The sequence below is a fragment of the Micromys minutus genome, assembly GCF_963924665.1.
Source record: "Micromys minutus genome assembly, chromosome: 10".
NCBI classification, from domain to species: Eukaryota; Metazoa; Chordata; class Mammalia; order Rodentia; family Muridae; genus Micromys; species Micromys minutus.
Window position 1 is genome coordinate 28,714,490 of NC_137979.1, and position 15,512 is coordinate 28,730,001.

At 47.5% G+C, this 15,512-nt stretch overlaps 1 protein-coding gene across 1 annotated transcript; it reads right to left on the reverse strand.

The window, feature by feature from the left end:
* Positions 1-1,673: 1,673 nt before the first annotated feature.
* On the reverse strand, positions 1,674-13,865 carry PIPOX (pipecolic acid and sarcosine oxidase; the record flags this gene model as incomplete). Its single annotated transcript, XM_080922917.1, has 8 exons — positions 1,674-1,804; positions 2,060-2,135; positions 2,688-2,846; positions 3,160-3,306; positions 3,820-4,002; positions 4,309-4,522; positions 12,250-12,398; positions 13,752-13,865. The coding sequence occupies 8 exons, from the start codon at positions 13,863-13,865 to the stop codon at positions 1,674-1,676; spliced, it is 1,173 nt and encodes a 390-aa protein (XP_080779043.1).
* Positions 13,866-15,512: the final 1,647 nt, after the last annotated feature.

Here is a 15,512-nt window from a genome sequence, read left to right on the forward strand (position 1 = left end):
GTTGACAGTTAAAAGTAACCGGTGTACAGGTGCATCCACAACAGCCCCCAACACATTGTACAAACAAAATCTGTATTTATGTATCAGATGAGTAAGTGAATAATATTTGGTCCTCACACACATCTGTATGATCAGTCGGTATTGTTATCATCTTGTGGAGACTGAGGATCTGAGACAATCAACTGAAATTGCCCTCCAAACAGACTTGGCCTGGTGCTGAGAGGATCAGCTGGCTTTTGGAAGAGTCAGAGCTAACACACATCTCTGGGCCTTAAAGGACTAAGGGAGGTGGAGTAATTCCCTTCGTGGTGTATTTCTTTGGGAATATTTCATTCCTATTGTCCATGTTCTCTGTTCTTCCTCCTGTCGTATCCACCCCACCTTGCCCCAGCTTCTCTCTCCCCAGAACATGTAAGATCCAGTTCTCTGGGATGATGCTGACTCTATCTAGAGATCTTCCACCCCTGGCTTTTGAGTACCATCTAAGCCAGTGATTCTCAACCAGTGGGTCAAATGACCTTTTCACAGGGGTCTCATATCAAATATTTACACTATGATTCCAAATAGTAGCAAAGTTACAGTTATGAAGTAGCAACAAATGTAATGTTATGGTTGGTGGGGGGGGGGGTCACCACAACACGAGGAACTGTGTTAAAGGGTCACAGCATCAGGAAGGTTGAGAAGCACTGCTCTAAGCAAGCACTTCAGCCTTGCCTGAGTCCATGTTCACACCCCTCACCCTTCCACCCACCAGGGGTAGTTACGAAGCCCATTCTCTTCCAAAGCAATTAGTGCAAGGAGGCCAGCCGACTCGCTGCTAATGCAGTTTCATTAAGTGGGAGCAATCCTAATGATAATAAAATGGCACATTTAACATTCAAACATTGAACGGGGTTTCTAAGCGAGTGTGTCTCTCACTTTCTTTCTGGTATAACAGTTCTGTCTTCATAAGGACCTGACAATACACCTTAATGAGAGAGAGAGAGGGGAGCTAAGCATCTTTACAGATGCAGAGAGAAGATGAGGAGGAGACAAAGCAGTAGACCAGAGGGACACAGTGCATCAATAGGTCGGAGACGCTATAGATGCCTCACGGTAACAGACTCTGTGGTACTAATTTAGATAATTAGAGCTGATAAGGAACGGGGTTATGTAGAAAATAAAGACCACTGCAGACATTATGCAATCCAGGTTTTTGTTTATTTTTTCCTCTGGCAAATGTTTATTTATTAGAGGTGAGACTTTATAAGAGATGGTGGTAGAGGCTGGCTCAAGTGTTTGGCAACGAAACCCGAACGGCACTATTGGTTTATATGAGATAATCTGTTTTACATTCCCCTGAGCAGACTTGGTCAAAGCAATCTCAGGTTCATCCAATGTCCCAGCAGAGAGAGATTTAGAGGAGTCCCTTAGATTCTGAGCCTGTCTCCAACCCCTCCCCATTGAGACATCCATCTTAAAGCTCCTTGCTGTTCTGTGATGGTGATTCTCGCTGACTTTCTGGGAAGAGGAAATGAGATAGACTTGGGAGGCTGATGGGGAAAGAGGTCCAATCATTTGGTGTTTACCGGAGATTCCATTGAGACAGGAGGAAAAGAAACTCAAGGTGACATCCTTCTCCTAGAAGTCTTCCCTAGGAGGGCTTCCCTTCCCCAGGAGAGAGTCAGCTGGGGTCAAAGGTGGGCTTTGTTCAGCATAGAGAAACGGCTTATTCGAAATGGAGCCAGGTCATAGGATGGTGGTAATTTCATGCTTAGCTCATAGAGGATCTTCCCCACAACAGGGGCCAACTTGAATCCGTGTCCTGGAAGGAGGACATCGGTCATGTGCCTTCAAGTACAGACTCTGGGCTCTAGAGAAGTTCCCTCCTTACCCAGACAGGGCTACCTTTCGTCATGGTCTCATCCCGAAGCCAGAAGCCCCCCTTCTTGTTTTTTCACTGCCTACCTTCCCTATATACCCAGTGTCCAGCCTTCAGCGAAGGCATGCAGGACCCCCCTTGTCCGGTACTGCAGTAGATCTGCTCACGGGCACCCCACCTGCCCATCAGCAAACTCACCAGAGAATCCAGCACCAATGACAATGTTGTCATACTTTGGGTGGCAATCCAGAATAAAGTGCTCATCAGGAGTATTCTAGAAGAAAAGTCACACCGGTGTCCTCTGAAGATAGGTAGGAACTACAGGTTCTGGCTGGAAGGAACTGGCTTGGGACTCTTTGGAGAGAGAACTGGATGGGGCCGGAGGTCTGCTCCCTGCTTGCCCAACCCCCTCTGTTCTCACCGAATAGCTGCCACTCTCCTACTGTGCTGTGAACACAGTAGGTAGTCATCTTTGTGAACTAACTTTAGCCAAGATGCCTCGGGCCTGGTGGCATCTGTCTCTTCTCTTTGTCCCCAAGGCCTGCTCAACTGGGAACATCTTGCCAAGAACTGTTTTAGAGCTCTTCTGGGAAATTTAGGGGACGACTGCCAGGCAAAAGCCTCACGGCCGAATAAAAAGGAATATGAATAATCTTTAACAGGCCCCTCTCTCATAGATGTGAACCAATGCACAGGAATTAGCCGGCTAGTTAAAAGTCATGCACTGGGTCAGAGGTCAAATGGAGTCAGGCCTGGCCTGCCATGGGTCTGTCTATCTCGGCTGCCCCCTCCCCTGAATTTTGCAGATTTGGAACAGTCCGCCTACCGTGTACATGCAGCGTTCTATGATGTCTGGCTCTGGCTGCAGGCCGGGTAAATGATCTCTGACAAAGTGGCATAGAATCTGAACGTCTTGGATGTCTGGGAAGGCTTTGGGGCAGTCCCGCTCCTCTGGGTCCACATTGTCACCATGGTGATAGCAGACCTACCCCCCCCCCCCATTGAATGAGCATGAGCTGTAAAGCTGGCCTCCTGGGCATACCAGCTGGTGAGGGGTGGGTTTGGATACAGGATGTGTCCACCCATCATCCCAATCCCCAATCCTGGTGTGTGCTAGCTATTGTTAGCACCTAGCCCTCATCCCCAGCCCTGCTGGAGTTTTAAGATCTCATGCTGCAAATGGTGAGTAGTAAAGCCGACTCCAGGAAGGTCCTACAGAAGGATGTTAGCATGGGTACCAAGAACTGCACGGGCACTTAGTAGTACCGTAAGTAGCTTTCTTAGCATTTTCCCCTTACCTTCATCAGCCCTGGGTACTCTGATGCTGGTAGGCCATAGATGTGGTGGGGGGCCAGATCCAGACTCAGGATGCATGGGAAAGCTTGTGATACACTATAGCTCCCAGGGATCTTCTCTCGCCAGTAACACACATTGATCCTAAGGGTCTTGATGCAGGAGGAAGTTGGAGATAAGGGGGGAAGACATGGAGTTCTATAGACAATGAGAACAGGTTCTGGTAGGGTCCTGTGGCCCTTTCATACCCGACCAGTTTTATTTAGTTCTTGCCATGCACATATGTCATGTACATAGCGTGTACACTATGTTTCACAAAGGTCTCCAAACCTCTCATTTCCCTATTCTCGGTTTTCTGCCACAGCAACACCCCAGTCCTACTTCACTAGCTTTTCAGGAGTTGATACACTTCATATTTATGCAGGGCTATAAATCTGGCTATCTCCTGGAGTCTCTGGTATATAACACCAGATAATTTAATTCACCAATAGCCTTTTGAGGTAGCCATTATTTCCCATATTGGTGAAACCAATGCTTAGTGAGGCAAACTAATTTGCCCAACGCTCACCACTAGTAAGCAGCTGATCTAAGACTCAAGTCAAGTCTGGCTGGCTCCAAGATTTCTCCTCTTAATTACTGACCCTCAGGTCTCCAACTCATTCTACCTGGAGAGGCAACTCAATCCCCAGGGGACGAAGAATCCGGTTGGTCCAGGGACCAGCAGTGATGACCAAGCTGTTGGCTTGGTAGCTCTTCAAGGTGGTTTTCACTGTGACAGGAAGACCAGGTCTTATCTCCACTACCTTCTCTCCATCACACACTGTGCCTCCTAGCTGGCGAATTACATGCTGGAAGGTCAGGGATCAGAGAGATAAATTAGTTGTGTATATGGTTCAACCTGGGAGACCAAGAGCCCATTACTTAGGGCAGACAAGAATACAGACTCTAGACCCTCCCTTTTAGGTGTGCTGAGAGGGAGAGAAAGAGGGAGAGGGGAAGAGAAAGAGGGAAAGGGGTAGAGAGAGCACCCTGTTTTAATAAAAATCAGAACCAAAGTCAAAGTGAACAAAGACCTTTACCGATGTGGGCCCAAGGCTGCCTGACTAAGGGCCAGCATGCCCAGAGAAAGAAGCCCTAGGGTCGCACAGCCTCACCTGGAGGGCTCTGAGAGCTTTGTCTGCATAGAGGACACCTCCAGTCTTGTCCAAGAGCCCCATTTCTCCCCTGGCGAACCGAATGTTTGGAAAGCGTTGTTTTAAATCCACGGATGAAACACACTCATGGTCAATCCCCTGCCTAGACAGAGTGGCCTGGATTGCCTTTAATCCTGGATTTTCCTTCATTCCCAGAATCAAGAGCTCAGTCTGCCTGTTTCAAAAGAAAAGGCCAGATGGGTGAAGGGATTTGTCACGGCCCTGGCCACCTAGTCTCATTCCTCAGTGAGGGACCCAAGTCCACAACAGTTGCAACTCTGTCTAACGTTCAAAGCACAGGCGAAGCGATCTTGGAGTCCAGACCATTCCTAAGTCCTCCCCTGACACTCACTGCCGCTTATCCCTCCATCCCGTTCTTGACAGCAGAGGTCCCAGGTCCCTATGACCTTTCTTACACCTTGGAAATGCCAAACTAAAGAGCAGGTGTCCACTGCGATGTGATGATTCTTACCTCCACTTCCCCCCATTTTTTCTTCCTCCTCTTTCCCCTTCTACTTTATTTTTCAAAGATTTTTTTTATAATACGTTATTAAACTTGTGAATGTGTGTGTGTGCACATGAGTTTAGGGGCTCACAGAAGCTAGAGGTGTTAAATCCCTAGGAGCTGGGGTACAGACAGCTGTGAGCTACCCAACATGGTTGCTGGGAATGGGACCCAGGTCTTCTGGAAGAACAGTGTATAATCTTAACATCCGGGTCATCCCTCTGGCTCCCCACCCCTCCCTCTACCTATCACACACTGATGTGTATGTATTGACCTTGTGTATCTACCTTCCTCACTGTTTCTTCTTATTTCAGGGAAAAGGAGGTCTGGTTCTGCTTCTAATCCTGGTGTCACCTTGGTGTGACTTTGACTGGTGACTCACTACTCCAAGGCCCAAATTCCTCCTCTGAAACCCAGGACTCCCTTCAGGTCAGTGGCAGAATGAGATGTTTTGTGGTTGCCACAGTGTCTGGGGTTGCCACTCAGAGTGGACAGGGGACAGGAATGCCATGTCCGCAACGCTCCAGAAGGTCAGGCAGACACTAAGGTATTTTCATTCACAAGCACATACACTGATTGGTGCACAGAGCTCCAGCAATAAACTCGGAGAGTCTCCCTCGCTCATCTGTCTTACTCTATGAGGGAGAGAGCAGTTTCCCTTTGATGCTTCCTCTTTGATGCTCCCTGCCCCTCTGCCACGATAGACCGGAAGTCCCTTTTGTGAGGAGGGAGCTATCTAAACAATGGAAGGGTGCCTCTGGCCCTTGGGACGGTTCCTGTGTTCTCTCTTGGCTTCAGCAGTTCCACAGCCCAGCAGCAGGCTGCTGTATCCCCAGGTACTGCATATAAAGCTCCTAATAGCCTATAATGGAGTCTCATGGATATTACATGCTTCCAAATCCCACATTATCTGGTCGTGGGGATTAAAGGGAAGGCTGGGAGGGGGTAGGAATGCAGTGGGCCTGGGGGCCGGTGTCAGTACACAGAGCCGCGCAGCATGCCCAATCCATTCGCCATGGCCCCCGCCTACCCAGCATTCACGGTGAGATAGTGGCGCCAGCTCTGCCTCTTGAAAGCTCAGCTCAGGGTAGACAGGCAGAATCCCCAGCCAGGAGCTAGTCTCCTTCCTGTAGCCTCCGAAAAGAACTTCAGATTTGTTAAGTCATGGAAACTTGCTTAGTCAAGTTTCTTGGTCAATGAGATAATTAGGAAGCCACCGCAAAGGCTAGAGGGTGTAGCATAGTGGAGAGCATTTGTCTAGCTCAGACCCAAGCACAAGGGCCCAGATGCCATCCCAGTATCTCCAAAAGAAAAGAAGAAGCACCCAGTGTTTTGTAGTTGGTTTATAATGCTGGCAGTAGAGCCCAGGGATTCCTACACAAATACCTCACTAGGCAAGCCACACTCGAATACACACACACGCGCGCACACGCACACAGTCTCGGACGCAAGTGTTTCTGTTTTGTTTTCCTTAAGAAAGGAACTTACGGGCTGGAGAGATGGCTCAGTGGTTAAGAACACTGACTGCTCTTCCAGAGGTCCTGAGTTCGAATCCCAGCAACCTCATGGTGGCTCACAACCATCTGTTATGAGATCTGATGCCCTCTTCTGGTGTGTCTGAAGACAACTATAGTGTACTTATATGTAATAAGTAAATAAATCTAAATAAATAAAATAAAATAAACTTAAAAAAAAAAAAGAAAGGAACTTACTATGCATCCTAGACTGGGCCCAACCTGGAGATCTTCTAGCCATTGTCACCTAAGTGTTGGATTTCAGGCATGTACCGCTGCACCTACTCAGGTGCTCTTGAACTTTTTTACCTGATGGGCTCCAGGCTAAGTAGAATTGTGGGAAAGATATGGCTTACAGCTCTTCTAAGCAGACACATGTCAGCTCTCTGGTCCAGAAATCTCAGAGTGTCTCTTAAGTGCCACATGCAATATCACAGCCTTGGTCTCTCCTGTACTTAGTTCACCTTCTTCCACCTGGCTTTCCTTCTTTCCTTCAACAGAACTCCATTTACAGAGACATATCGGGTGGGGAAAATGAACTTGTGCCAAGACAACGGGCAAATCTGTCGAATTATGAAACGCTGAGTGATGTTCTAATTCCCAAGCCGTCCTGTGGTAGATGAAACCAGAGCTCCCCAACCCTAGGAGTAATCACCGGGCTGATTCCGCTGAATGTAATTGTGCCGATTGTAATCATTCTGCTCCAGGTCTCTGCCCCTGTGGCATTTATTTCTTAGCCCAGATATTGATCTAACAGTGGGAAATTTTCCATCTGAATCTGTGATGCCGGACCCTCCCCAAGTCCAAAGATGTGTTTGGGAAATTCTCATTTTCCGTGGATCACAGCTGAGCTATTTGGCCTGAGGGAAACCGTGCACCACTGGAGAAATGCCGTGGACTGGAGAGGCTTTTTTTTTTTTTTTTTTTTTTTTTTTTTTTTTGACCATTATGAGCAAATCGGAAATAAATGTAAAACACTGCCTGGAAATGCAAAGGCCTGTCATTATGGAAGATAGGTGAGGGGCTCCTGTGGGAAATACTCAGAGAATTGGAAATCAGTCAATCAAAACCAGGATCGGAGACCGGGCCTTTCCTACGGTATGAAGACAGATGACTTCCACAGGCAGATTGAAAATCATTTAAGTGCTTATTTTCTTAATGGTTTTTCCTGGAGCCCAATAAATAGACTACTGATTCTGCATCAATTTCTTACGCCTGTGCTTAGGGACCCCTCCTCTTTTCTTTTCTTTCTTTCTTTCTTTTCCCCTCAGAACCAAGCTACAAAGTTTAAGAAAAAAGGTGAAGAGGACAAAAAGTCTTCCAGTAGAGAAGGGAAAAGATTAAGAAATGAATAGTCAGGGCTAGTCTGGAGAGGAAGGACTGAAACCCTAGGGTTACCAGGGAACCCTAGCAAGTCTGCAACTCCCACCTCCCAGAATGCCCATCACCTTGATAGGGAGCCCTTGATATGGACTGCCTGTGTCCTCTCTCATGTCCCACTTTACTCCAGCACTGAGAACCCTTTGGACTGTTGACCCGTCTGTGGCCCACGTGCCACAGGAGCCGGTGAGCCATCAGGAATCTCCAGCCTTTATTAAAATAGGGCTCGTGGTCAGGGGTAGAGGAGAGCAGGGAGGGGCTGGGAGGGGCTGACAGCTCTCCATGAATCTTCCATTTCCCACCTCTGGCTCTGGCTGTCTTTCTCTTTGCTCCAGTTCAAAGTGCCAGGTGAGCCAGCTTTCAGCATCACCTTGGGGAAGGGACTTAGCAATGGCTGCTGCCTTTGTAGGTTTGGGAGCAGCTCTCTGTATTTCATCTTCCGCTCAGTGGGCCGAGGTGGAATTGGTTAACAAAGATTGCTCCAGGGAGGGGATGTGGCTGACAAGCCAGACACTTCTCAGGCACAGGAAGCAGCAGCTGCGGAGGGGGCCACCAGGTTCTGCCAGCAGCTGTACTGCCTACGGCTGTGATCTTGTCTGATATCGTCAGTGAAGCAGGGGCAGCCCGGGTCAGGAGCCGGATAGTAGAACTCAAAGGGAGAAGGCGGGGCAGGAAAGAGATGGTCTCAGAGCCTGGCTTTTCTGTTGGTACCAGCATCCTGGCTGTACACATCACAAAAGACGCAGGCCTTATGATCCGACGCGTGCCGTTGTCTGTTCCCAGAATATATGCAAATAACCCGAGCCCACCCGTGTTTCCTCTGCGCTGTCTCGGGAAGGAGAACAGAGGAGCTGGGCACCCTCCCCCACCTCTGGCTCGGAAAGGTTTTTGCGGTTTTTCAAATCATCATCAGATGACATTAAATACATTCATTTCTATCGTTTATCTTATGTTATTATCCCGGTGTGTCTAGAAGGATCTAGAGAGAAGCAAGGACGACAAGGATGATGAAATCATGTAGAAAATCAAAATTAAGGGCAAAGCTAAGGCAATTTGGATGGCATTCAGCCCAAAGGTGGAGAACCGTATTCAGATACCATTCAGAGAGTGGGGATATCCGTACTGCATCCTACTCAGTAAAGAGAGGAAAAAAATCTAGTACACGTGAGTAAATTAGGGTAGCCATAGAAAGGAGTTGCTAATGACAGAATAATAGCAACGACAATAATAATACTTAGCACTCTGTCGTGCTTTGAAGGTTTTAAAGCACATTCACATTACTCTTCACTCTTCTTAATTGGAGCTGTGAGACATCTGAGCACTCTTTTCATACAGGCTATGGGATAATGCACAGGAACACTTTCCAAACCTGGGATTACTCAGGCCTGCATCTGTCTGGAGGTGGGCATTGCCAACATAGCCAGTCGGACCACATCTAGCTGCTTGTCTATTTAATCCACACGTTGAGATGGTTTCTTTTCTTTCTTTCTTTTTTGTTAGCGGTTGATTTTTAGAAATCTAAAGTAGAATACTATTGCAAGATGCACAAATACAGAACAGGGTGGTAGCTCAGGCTCAGGAGGTACTCCCGAGGCTAACACAGGGAGATCTCAGGTTTGAAGTCAGTCTGGGTTACTTAGTGTGTCTGGGGCCAGCTACAAAATAAAATCTTGTGTCTAAAAAGAGGGGGTCAGTGGTGAGATGGCTCAGTGGCTAAGAGCAGTGGCTGCTCTTGCTGAAGCCCCAGGTTTGGTTCCCAGCACTGATATAGCAAAGAACTGTGTGTAACTACAGTTCTTAGGGATAGGACACCCCTTCTGACCTCCATGGACACCAGGTACATGGTACACATACACATAAAAAATTAAGATAGGGTGGGAGAGATGGCTCAGCTGTTAAGAGCACTTATTGCTCTTGCAGAGGACCTGGGTTCAGTTCTCAGCATGGCTCACAACTCTCTGTAAATCCATTTCCAAGGTCAGATTCCTTCTGGTACCTCCAAGGGCAGCAGGCATGTATGGGTTGTACACATATATGTGCAGGCAAGACACCCAAATACATAAAATATAAAGCAGTAAGTTTTTTAAAAATTTAAAAATAAACCTTTCAAAAGCACAAGGAAATAGCATGAAATTCAGATCTCAGTGTCTTGAAATAAAGAATTTTTTTTTTAAAGAAAGTTTTATTGGAATACATCCAGGCTCATTTATTCGCATCTTTGGCTGCTTTCACACTACAATGGCAGACTCGAATATTTGCAAGAGACCATATGGCCAGAGAAGCTTAACATACTTCCTGTGTGGCTTACAGAATAAGTTTGCTGACCCCTGTTCCAAACCGAAAGTGCAGTAACTCAGTGATTTACAGTAATACATTATGACTGCCACACAGCTGGTGGTGGCACATAACTGAAGTCCCCAATACCCCAGAGACTGAGGGTCCTGAGGGTCGATGGGACCCGGAGCTTTGAGATAACACAAAGAGACCTTGTAAAAAACAACCTGAAAGGGGGGGTGGAGAAGGGGAAGGAGAGGAAGAAGGAGAAAAAGAGGAGGAGAAATAAGGGGACAGGAGAGGGAGGGAGAGGGAGAGAGAAACACTCTAACCTTCAGTAGCTTCCCTTTTCACTTTTATAAAACTGTAGAACAGGGGCTGGAGAGGTGGCTCAGTGGTTAAGAGCACTGACTGTTCTTCCAGAGGTCCTGAGTTCAATTCCCAGCATCCACACGGTGCCTCACAACTATCAGTAATGGGATCCGATGCCCTCTTCTGGTGTGTCCGAAGACAGTATACTCACATACGTAAAATAAGTAATTCTTTTAAAAAAACAAAACAAAATTGTGGAGTGAACTAAGTGAGCTGAACATATGGAGAGAATAGCCCTTCCTGAGATGCTTGGGAGCACAGGAGTTTGATACATGGATGCAGGGATCCAAATCCTGAATCTCAAGTTTGTGTAGCTCTTCTAGTCACTGTACCATTCCTCCTGCTTCTGTATCTCAAGTGTTGGGATTACAGAAGTACATCACCACACCCAGTGTCATGGGGAACTGGGGATCAAACCCAAGGAGGACCTCATGCAAGCTAAGGAAGCACTCTACCTACTGAGCTACATCCCCATGTCCTTGTTGCCTCCCTTTTGTTTCCCCTTGATCTTCCTCCTCTGTAGCCCAACAGACCCAGGATAGTGGGAAGAAACCTCCAGGACTTGAAGGTACCAGGCACTGGGCCAAGTACCTTCCAATGTTTTATTTAACCTTCAAAAATCCCGATGAGGTACAAAGATTCCAACCACTGAGCTGGTAGGAGTTGAGGCAGGAAGTAAACCCAAACTGTGTGACAGCAGGCATCTTATGATTGCTGTCTGTCAACATTTGCTGGGCAGACTTCTCTTTCAAGGCTCATCTCCTACTTTATAATGCTCATAGCCAACAGCCAGAGTAGGGTCCCTTTGCCAGGCCACTCCTCAGAAAGACATTCTCCTTTATTTGGGTGCTGGGTGTATTAGCTGTCTCTGAATAAATCCTTAATTAGCTGCCCTGGCTGTATTTGCATAATGGATTTCACTTTGTTCTTAAGTTAATGGTGTTTTTGTAACAGAACAGTAACCTCTTGGTTCACAGCCATTAAAATAACCGCCACCCTGTAGGGCAGAGGCAGGGTTGTGTAAAGGAGGTTCAGTTAAGAGTTCAGAGGGGTAAAGGGGGTGCAGGAATAGTTTCTGCCTCCTTCCCTAGGAGTGTCAGGAAGGCTGTTGTCAGAGGAACCCTAAGGGTTGGAGAGAACCACAGGGCAACAGGGAGCTGCTGCAGGGTCACTTCCTGGCAACACCCTCATTTTGTTCCCAGTGTATTAATAAAATGCATTTGTAGGGTTGTTGTGGGGGTGAAGGGGCAGCATAAAAAGACAGGTTGCTCGGAGGCAGGAGAAATGGCTCAGTGGGTAAGAGCATGTTGCTCTTGCAGAGGATCCAGATTCAATTCCCAGTATCTACATGGCAGCTCATAACTGTCTGTAACTTCAGTTCCAAGGTCTGATACTCTCTTGTGACTTCTCTGGGCACCAGGCACCAAGCACATATGTAATTACACATACAACAATGTAGGTAAAACATCCATCTACATACAATATACATAAATATTTTAAAATTAGGACATGAATAAGAAAATAGATTCTGGCCCAGGCCCTGTAAGATGGCTCCGGAAGGCCCCATGCAGGCCTGCTCTAGATACCTGACCACAGTGTTTCTCTAAGTTCTCAGAAGACAACCTGTACGAGCCTTGGACACAGGGTCTAACCAGGCCTGGAACTCAGAGCTGGCTGAGGCCAGCAGCGTCGGTGAAGAGGCAGTGACAGTGAGCAGAAGGCCTCCACATGACAGGGACCTCCCTCTTGGGCTGGTGTCCCTCCAGCTGCATTTCAAGTTCACACCTTACAGCACCACACACTCAAAGCACCAGAGAGGTGGGTCCCCTACATTCCTGGTCTTCCACCCTTGCCCACCTGTGCAGTTGGGTTCCAGCTTCACGCTCCAGCTGGGCCCATGTCTGATAACATTCAGCCATCATCCTCGTGTAGAAGTCCTCTGGATAAGCCTTTCTGATGATGCGGCTCTGTCCGTGTGAACTCCCTCGGGAATGGGGAAGAAAGAACTAGAAGCAGGGGACAAGAAAGACAATGGAAGCCACTGCCCTTTTGGCTCCTCCTTCCCTTTGTCCTTTAGGAGCCATCCCACACTTCACATGGATCCTTCCTTTCCGGTCCTGGGGATTGAACCTCTGGCCTTGCACACACAAGGCAAGTAGGTGCCCTGCAGATGAACTATTCTTAGACCTCTTTCTATTTCTTATCTGAGACATAGTCTTGTTAGGTAGCCCAAGCAGGCCTTACACTTGGCAATCCTCCTGTGTCAGTTTCCTAAGTAGCTGGGATTTTTAAGGCCCTTATCACTAGGCCTAGATCTTTTCAAATATTTCCTTCCAGGTCTCCTTGCAGCTCACTGACTGGCCAGGCATTCGGGTTAGCAGTACCTCAGCACTAAGTTTTTCCTTTTCTAGGTAGCCCTCACAGCCACCTATCTGCTTGATCATTAGTGGCCTTCCATTAATCCACGGTATCCACACCCTACTTAGATGCCAAGAAAAGCAGACTCAGAAAGAACCTTCCAGATTATGTAAATCTAGCCCCTTGGTTTTATGGGTCAGGAAAAAGCTGTCATCTCACTGAGCCTTCAGGTACTAGGGAAAAGAGAACAATCCTGGGATTGGGGGCAGGGTGAGACAAAATGGAGGTTTTCCTGCAGGTTGTAACAAGAATCTCTTGGGCTTTGGGTAAACAGACAGAGGAATTGAAGACAATCCTCAGGAAGTGGTAACCAGCTTGGAGAGCTGCAAGGCAGAGTGGTAAGGAAGAAACCACTGAGGTAGAAAACTCAACCTGACTGACTGTACAGGCCCCACCCCCAAGGGGCCCTGCAGGGTCCCAGTGCCACCCTCATTCGAAGCAGTCATGTGACCACTTTTCCTTTAAGGAAAAGAAAAGCTGTGTCTTAGTTCCCGGGGATCCGGTGAGGAGGCAGCTGTCACCCAAAGGTGGCAGAATCAACAGCAGCTCCTGCGAGGTTCTGAAAGGAGCGGCTGAGAAAATTCAGCTTCCTCCAAAGCCTTTGCCTCTGGGCAAAACTGTCTTTACTTTAGGTTATCCAGAGCAGAACTGATTCCTTTTCCGGTTGGATCAACCATTTGGGCAAAGACAAAACAGGGTGGCAAGAATGAAGAGAGGTGGGCAAGAACTAAGAGGCTTGACAAAGAATATACCAAGAAACCTCAGGTGGACTTGAGGGTGGGCATTTTCTTTGAATTGTCAAGATCCATGTGAAGTGGCTACAAAGCTACAAAGTACACAGAATCCCCATGTCTGGCCTTTTGGCTTGGCTTATAGCCCTCTAGAAGAGGAAAAAGAAGGGGACAGTCTTATACAGAAGAAGAGAGGAAGGGACAGTGTACCTGCTCTAGCAGGAGGACCTTCTTGGAGTGTTTGGCCAGATGGTACGTGGTAAAGCAGCCCTGGATGCCTGCTCCAATCACAATAGCATCCCAGAGATCTGTCTTTGCAGCCATGATGCCACAAAGTCTGTGAAGGAGAAGGCAAACAAAGGCACCTCTAGGCTAGAGGGGGAGGAGGAAAGCAAAGTCCAGCTAAGCTAGAATTCCCACAATCCCTTGGGACCCATGTCCTTGTCTTTCTTTCCCTCCAGGAAAAGCCTGGCCCTGGGGCTCAGCCTGCGCCTCCCCCTGCAGAGCAGAGCTGGGCAGACTGATTTGTGAGGTTTCAACCAGCTCAGCTGCCAGCCTCACCCTTGCATCCCTCTAACTTGCTATTCTTGGCTCAATTATTGTCATGCAAATGGGCGCCTTCCCATGCCACCTTCCTGTCTCATTATGATCTTTGTCTCAGGACTTCGGCCCCAGAATTTCAATGCCTCCTAGACCAAGCTGGGCACCAGGAATGCTGCCTCCCCCTGCTGGCTTTCCTCTCTGCAGCTTGATTTCCTCTAGAGATCTACTGGGCCAGCTAAGAACTTGGCAGGATGCCCAGAGTTTGGCCCTCCTCCCTAGTGGGTGGTGAGGTCAGGGGGCAAATGCAGGGGCCAACTGGGAGGGCAGTTTTGTGATTATGAAATCATTCTCAGTGTGTTTTACTTTCATGTTGAAAAAGGAGAATAAATGATCCTGAAAAAAAAAAAAAAAAAAAAAAAAAAAAAAAAAAACAGGCAAGGGCAGTGAGAGGAAGAACCTTGTCCTCAGGCACACAGGGAATCAGGCGCCAGCCCAGCACACATAGGGGCCCTGTGTAGAGCAGCCTTCTGTGCCAGGCAGCAGGCTCAATGGGTATTGTTACAGACACTGGGGACAGAGCCAGAGTTGGCAGGTCCTGATTCTTATACGATTTGGGGGTCCATTTTAAGATAAAAGGAAAGGGGGATTGGAGGCATAGCTCAGCGGTAGACTTTTGTGTTTGGCATGCTTGAGGTCCTGGGTTCAATACCCAGCACTAAAAATAAAAGAGAAAGAAAGAAAAAAAAATTAGTCATGCAAAATTAGATGGGAGGACGTTGAAGAGACCGCTCAATTAGGGAGCCCTGTGGTTGACGTTTTATTAGCTTCCTGGTAAATCTGCCTCTGAATACATTATCTCATTAAATTCTCTGGTTTTTGTGTGTATTTTTATCCTCATTTTTTGGCAGATTCAAGATAGCCTCAAGTCTTTCCACAACATGCTTGCCTAACAGAATACAGTGACAACCACACTCTGACCCATGCCTTTGGACAACATCCTCTTCTTGCTTTGAAGAACTCGCTCGTAGACCCTGAGCCCCCATGTTAGAAGTCCAGCCACTCTGTGAAAGAGAGAAAATAAAAGTCCCAGGATGACACTGAGAGTCAAATGTAAGAGAGAAGCCATTTTGGACCTTGTGTCCAAACCACCTAACCAACCATTGAGTGGCCCGGTCAGTGCCACATGACCCCACAGCCAAGCTGTATCAGTATTCCTCAGTTTTATGAAGTAAAATAAAATGCTTGTTTTTAGACACTAACTTTTGAGGATGGTTGCTTATACTCATATAAAATACCACTAAACGGACAAAGATGGCAGGATCTGTCCAAGGCCCCATACTGGGTGTGCCAAGATGCTAAGATGTGAACCCAGGTCTATCTGCTCCAAAACTTATTTGTTCTTGTCAAGTGTCTTCTTTCTTTTTTGGA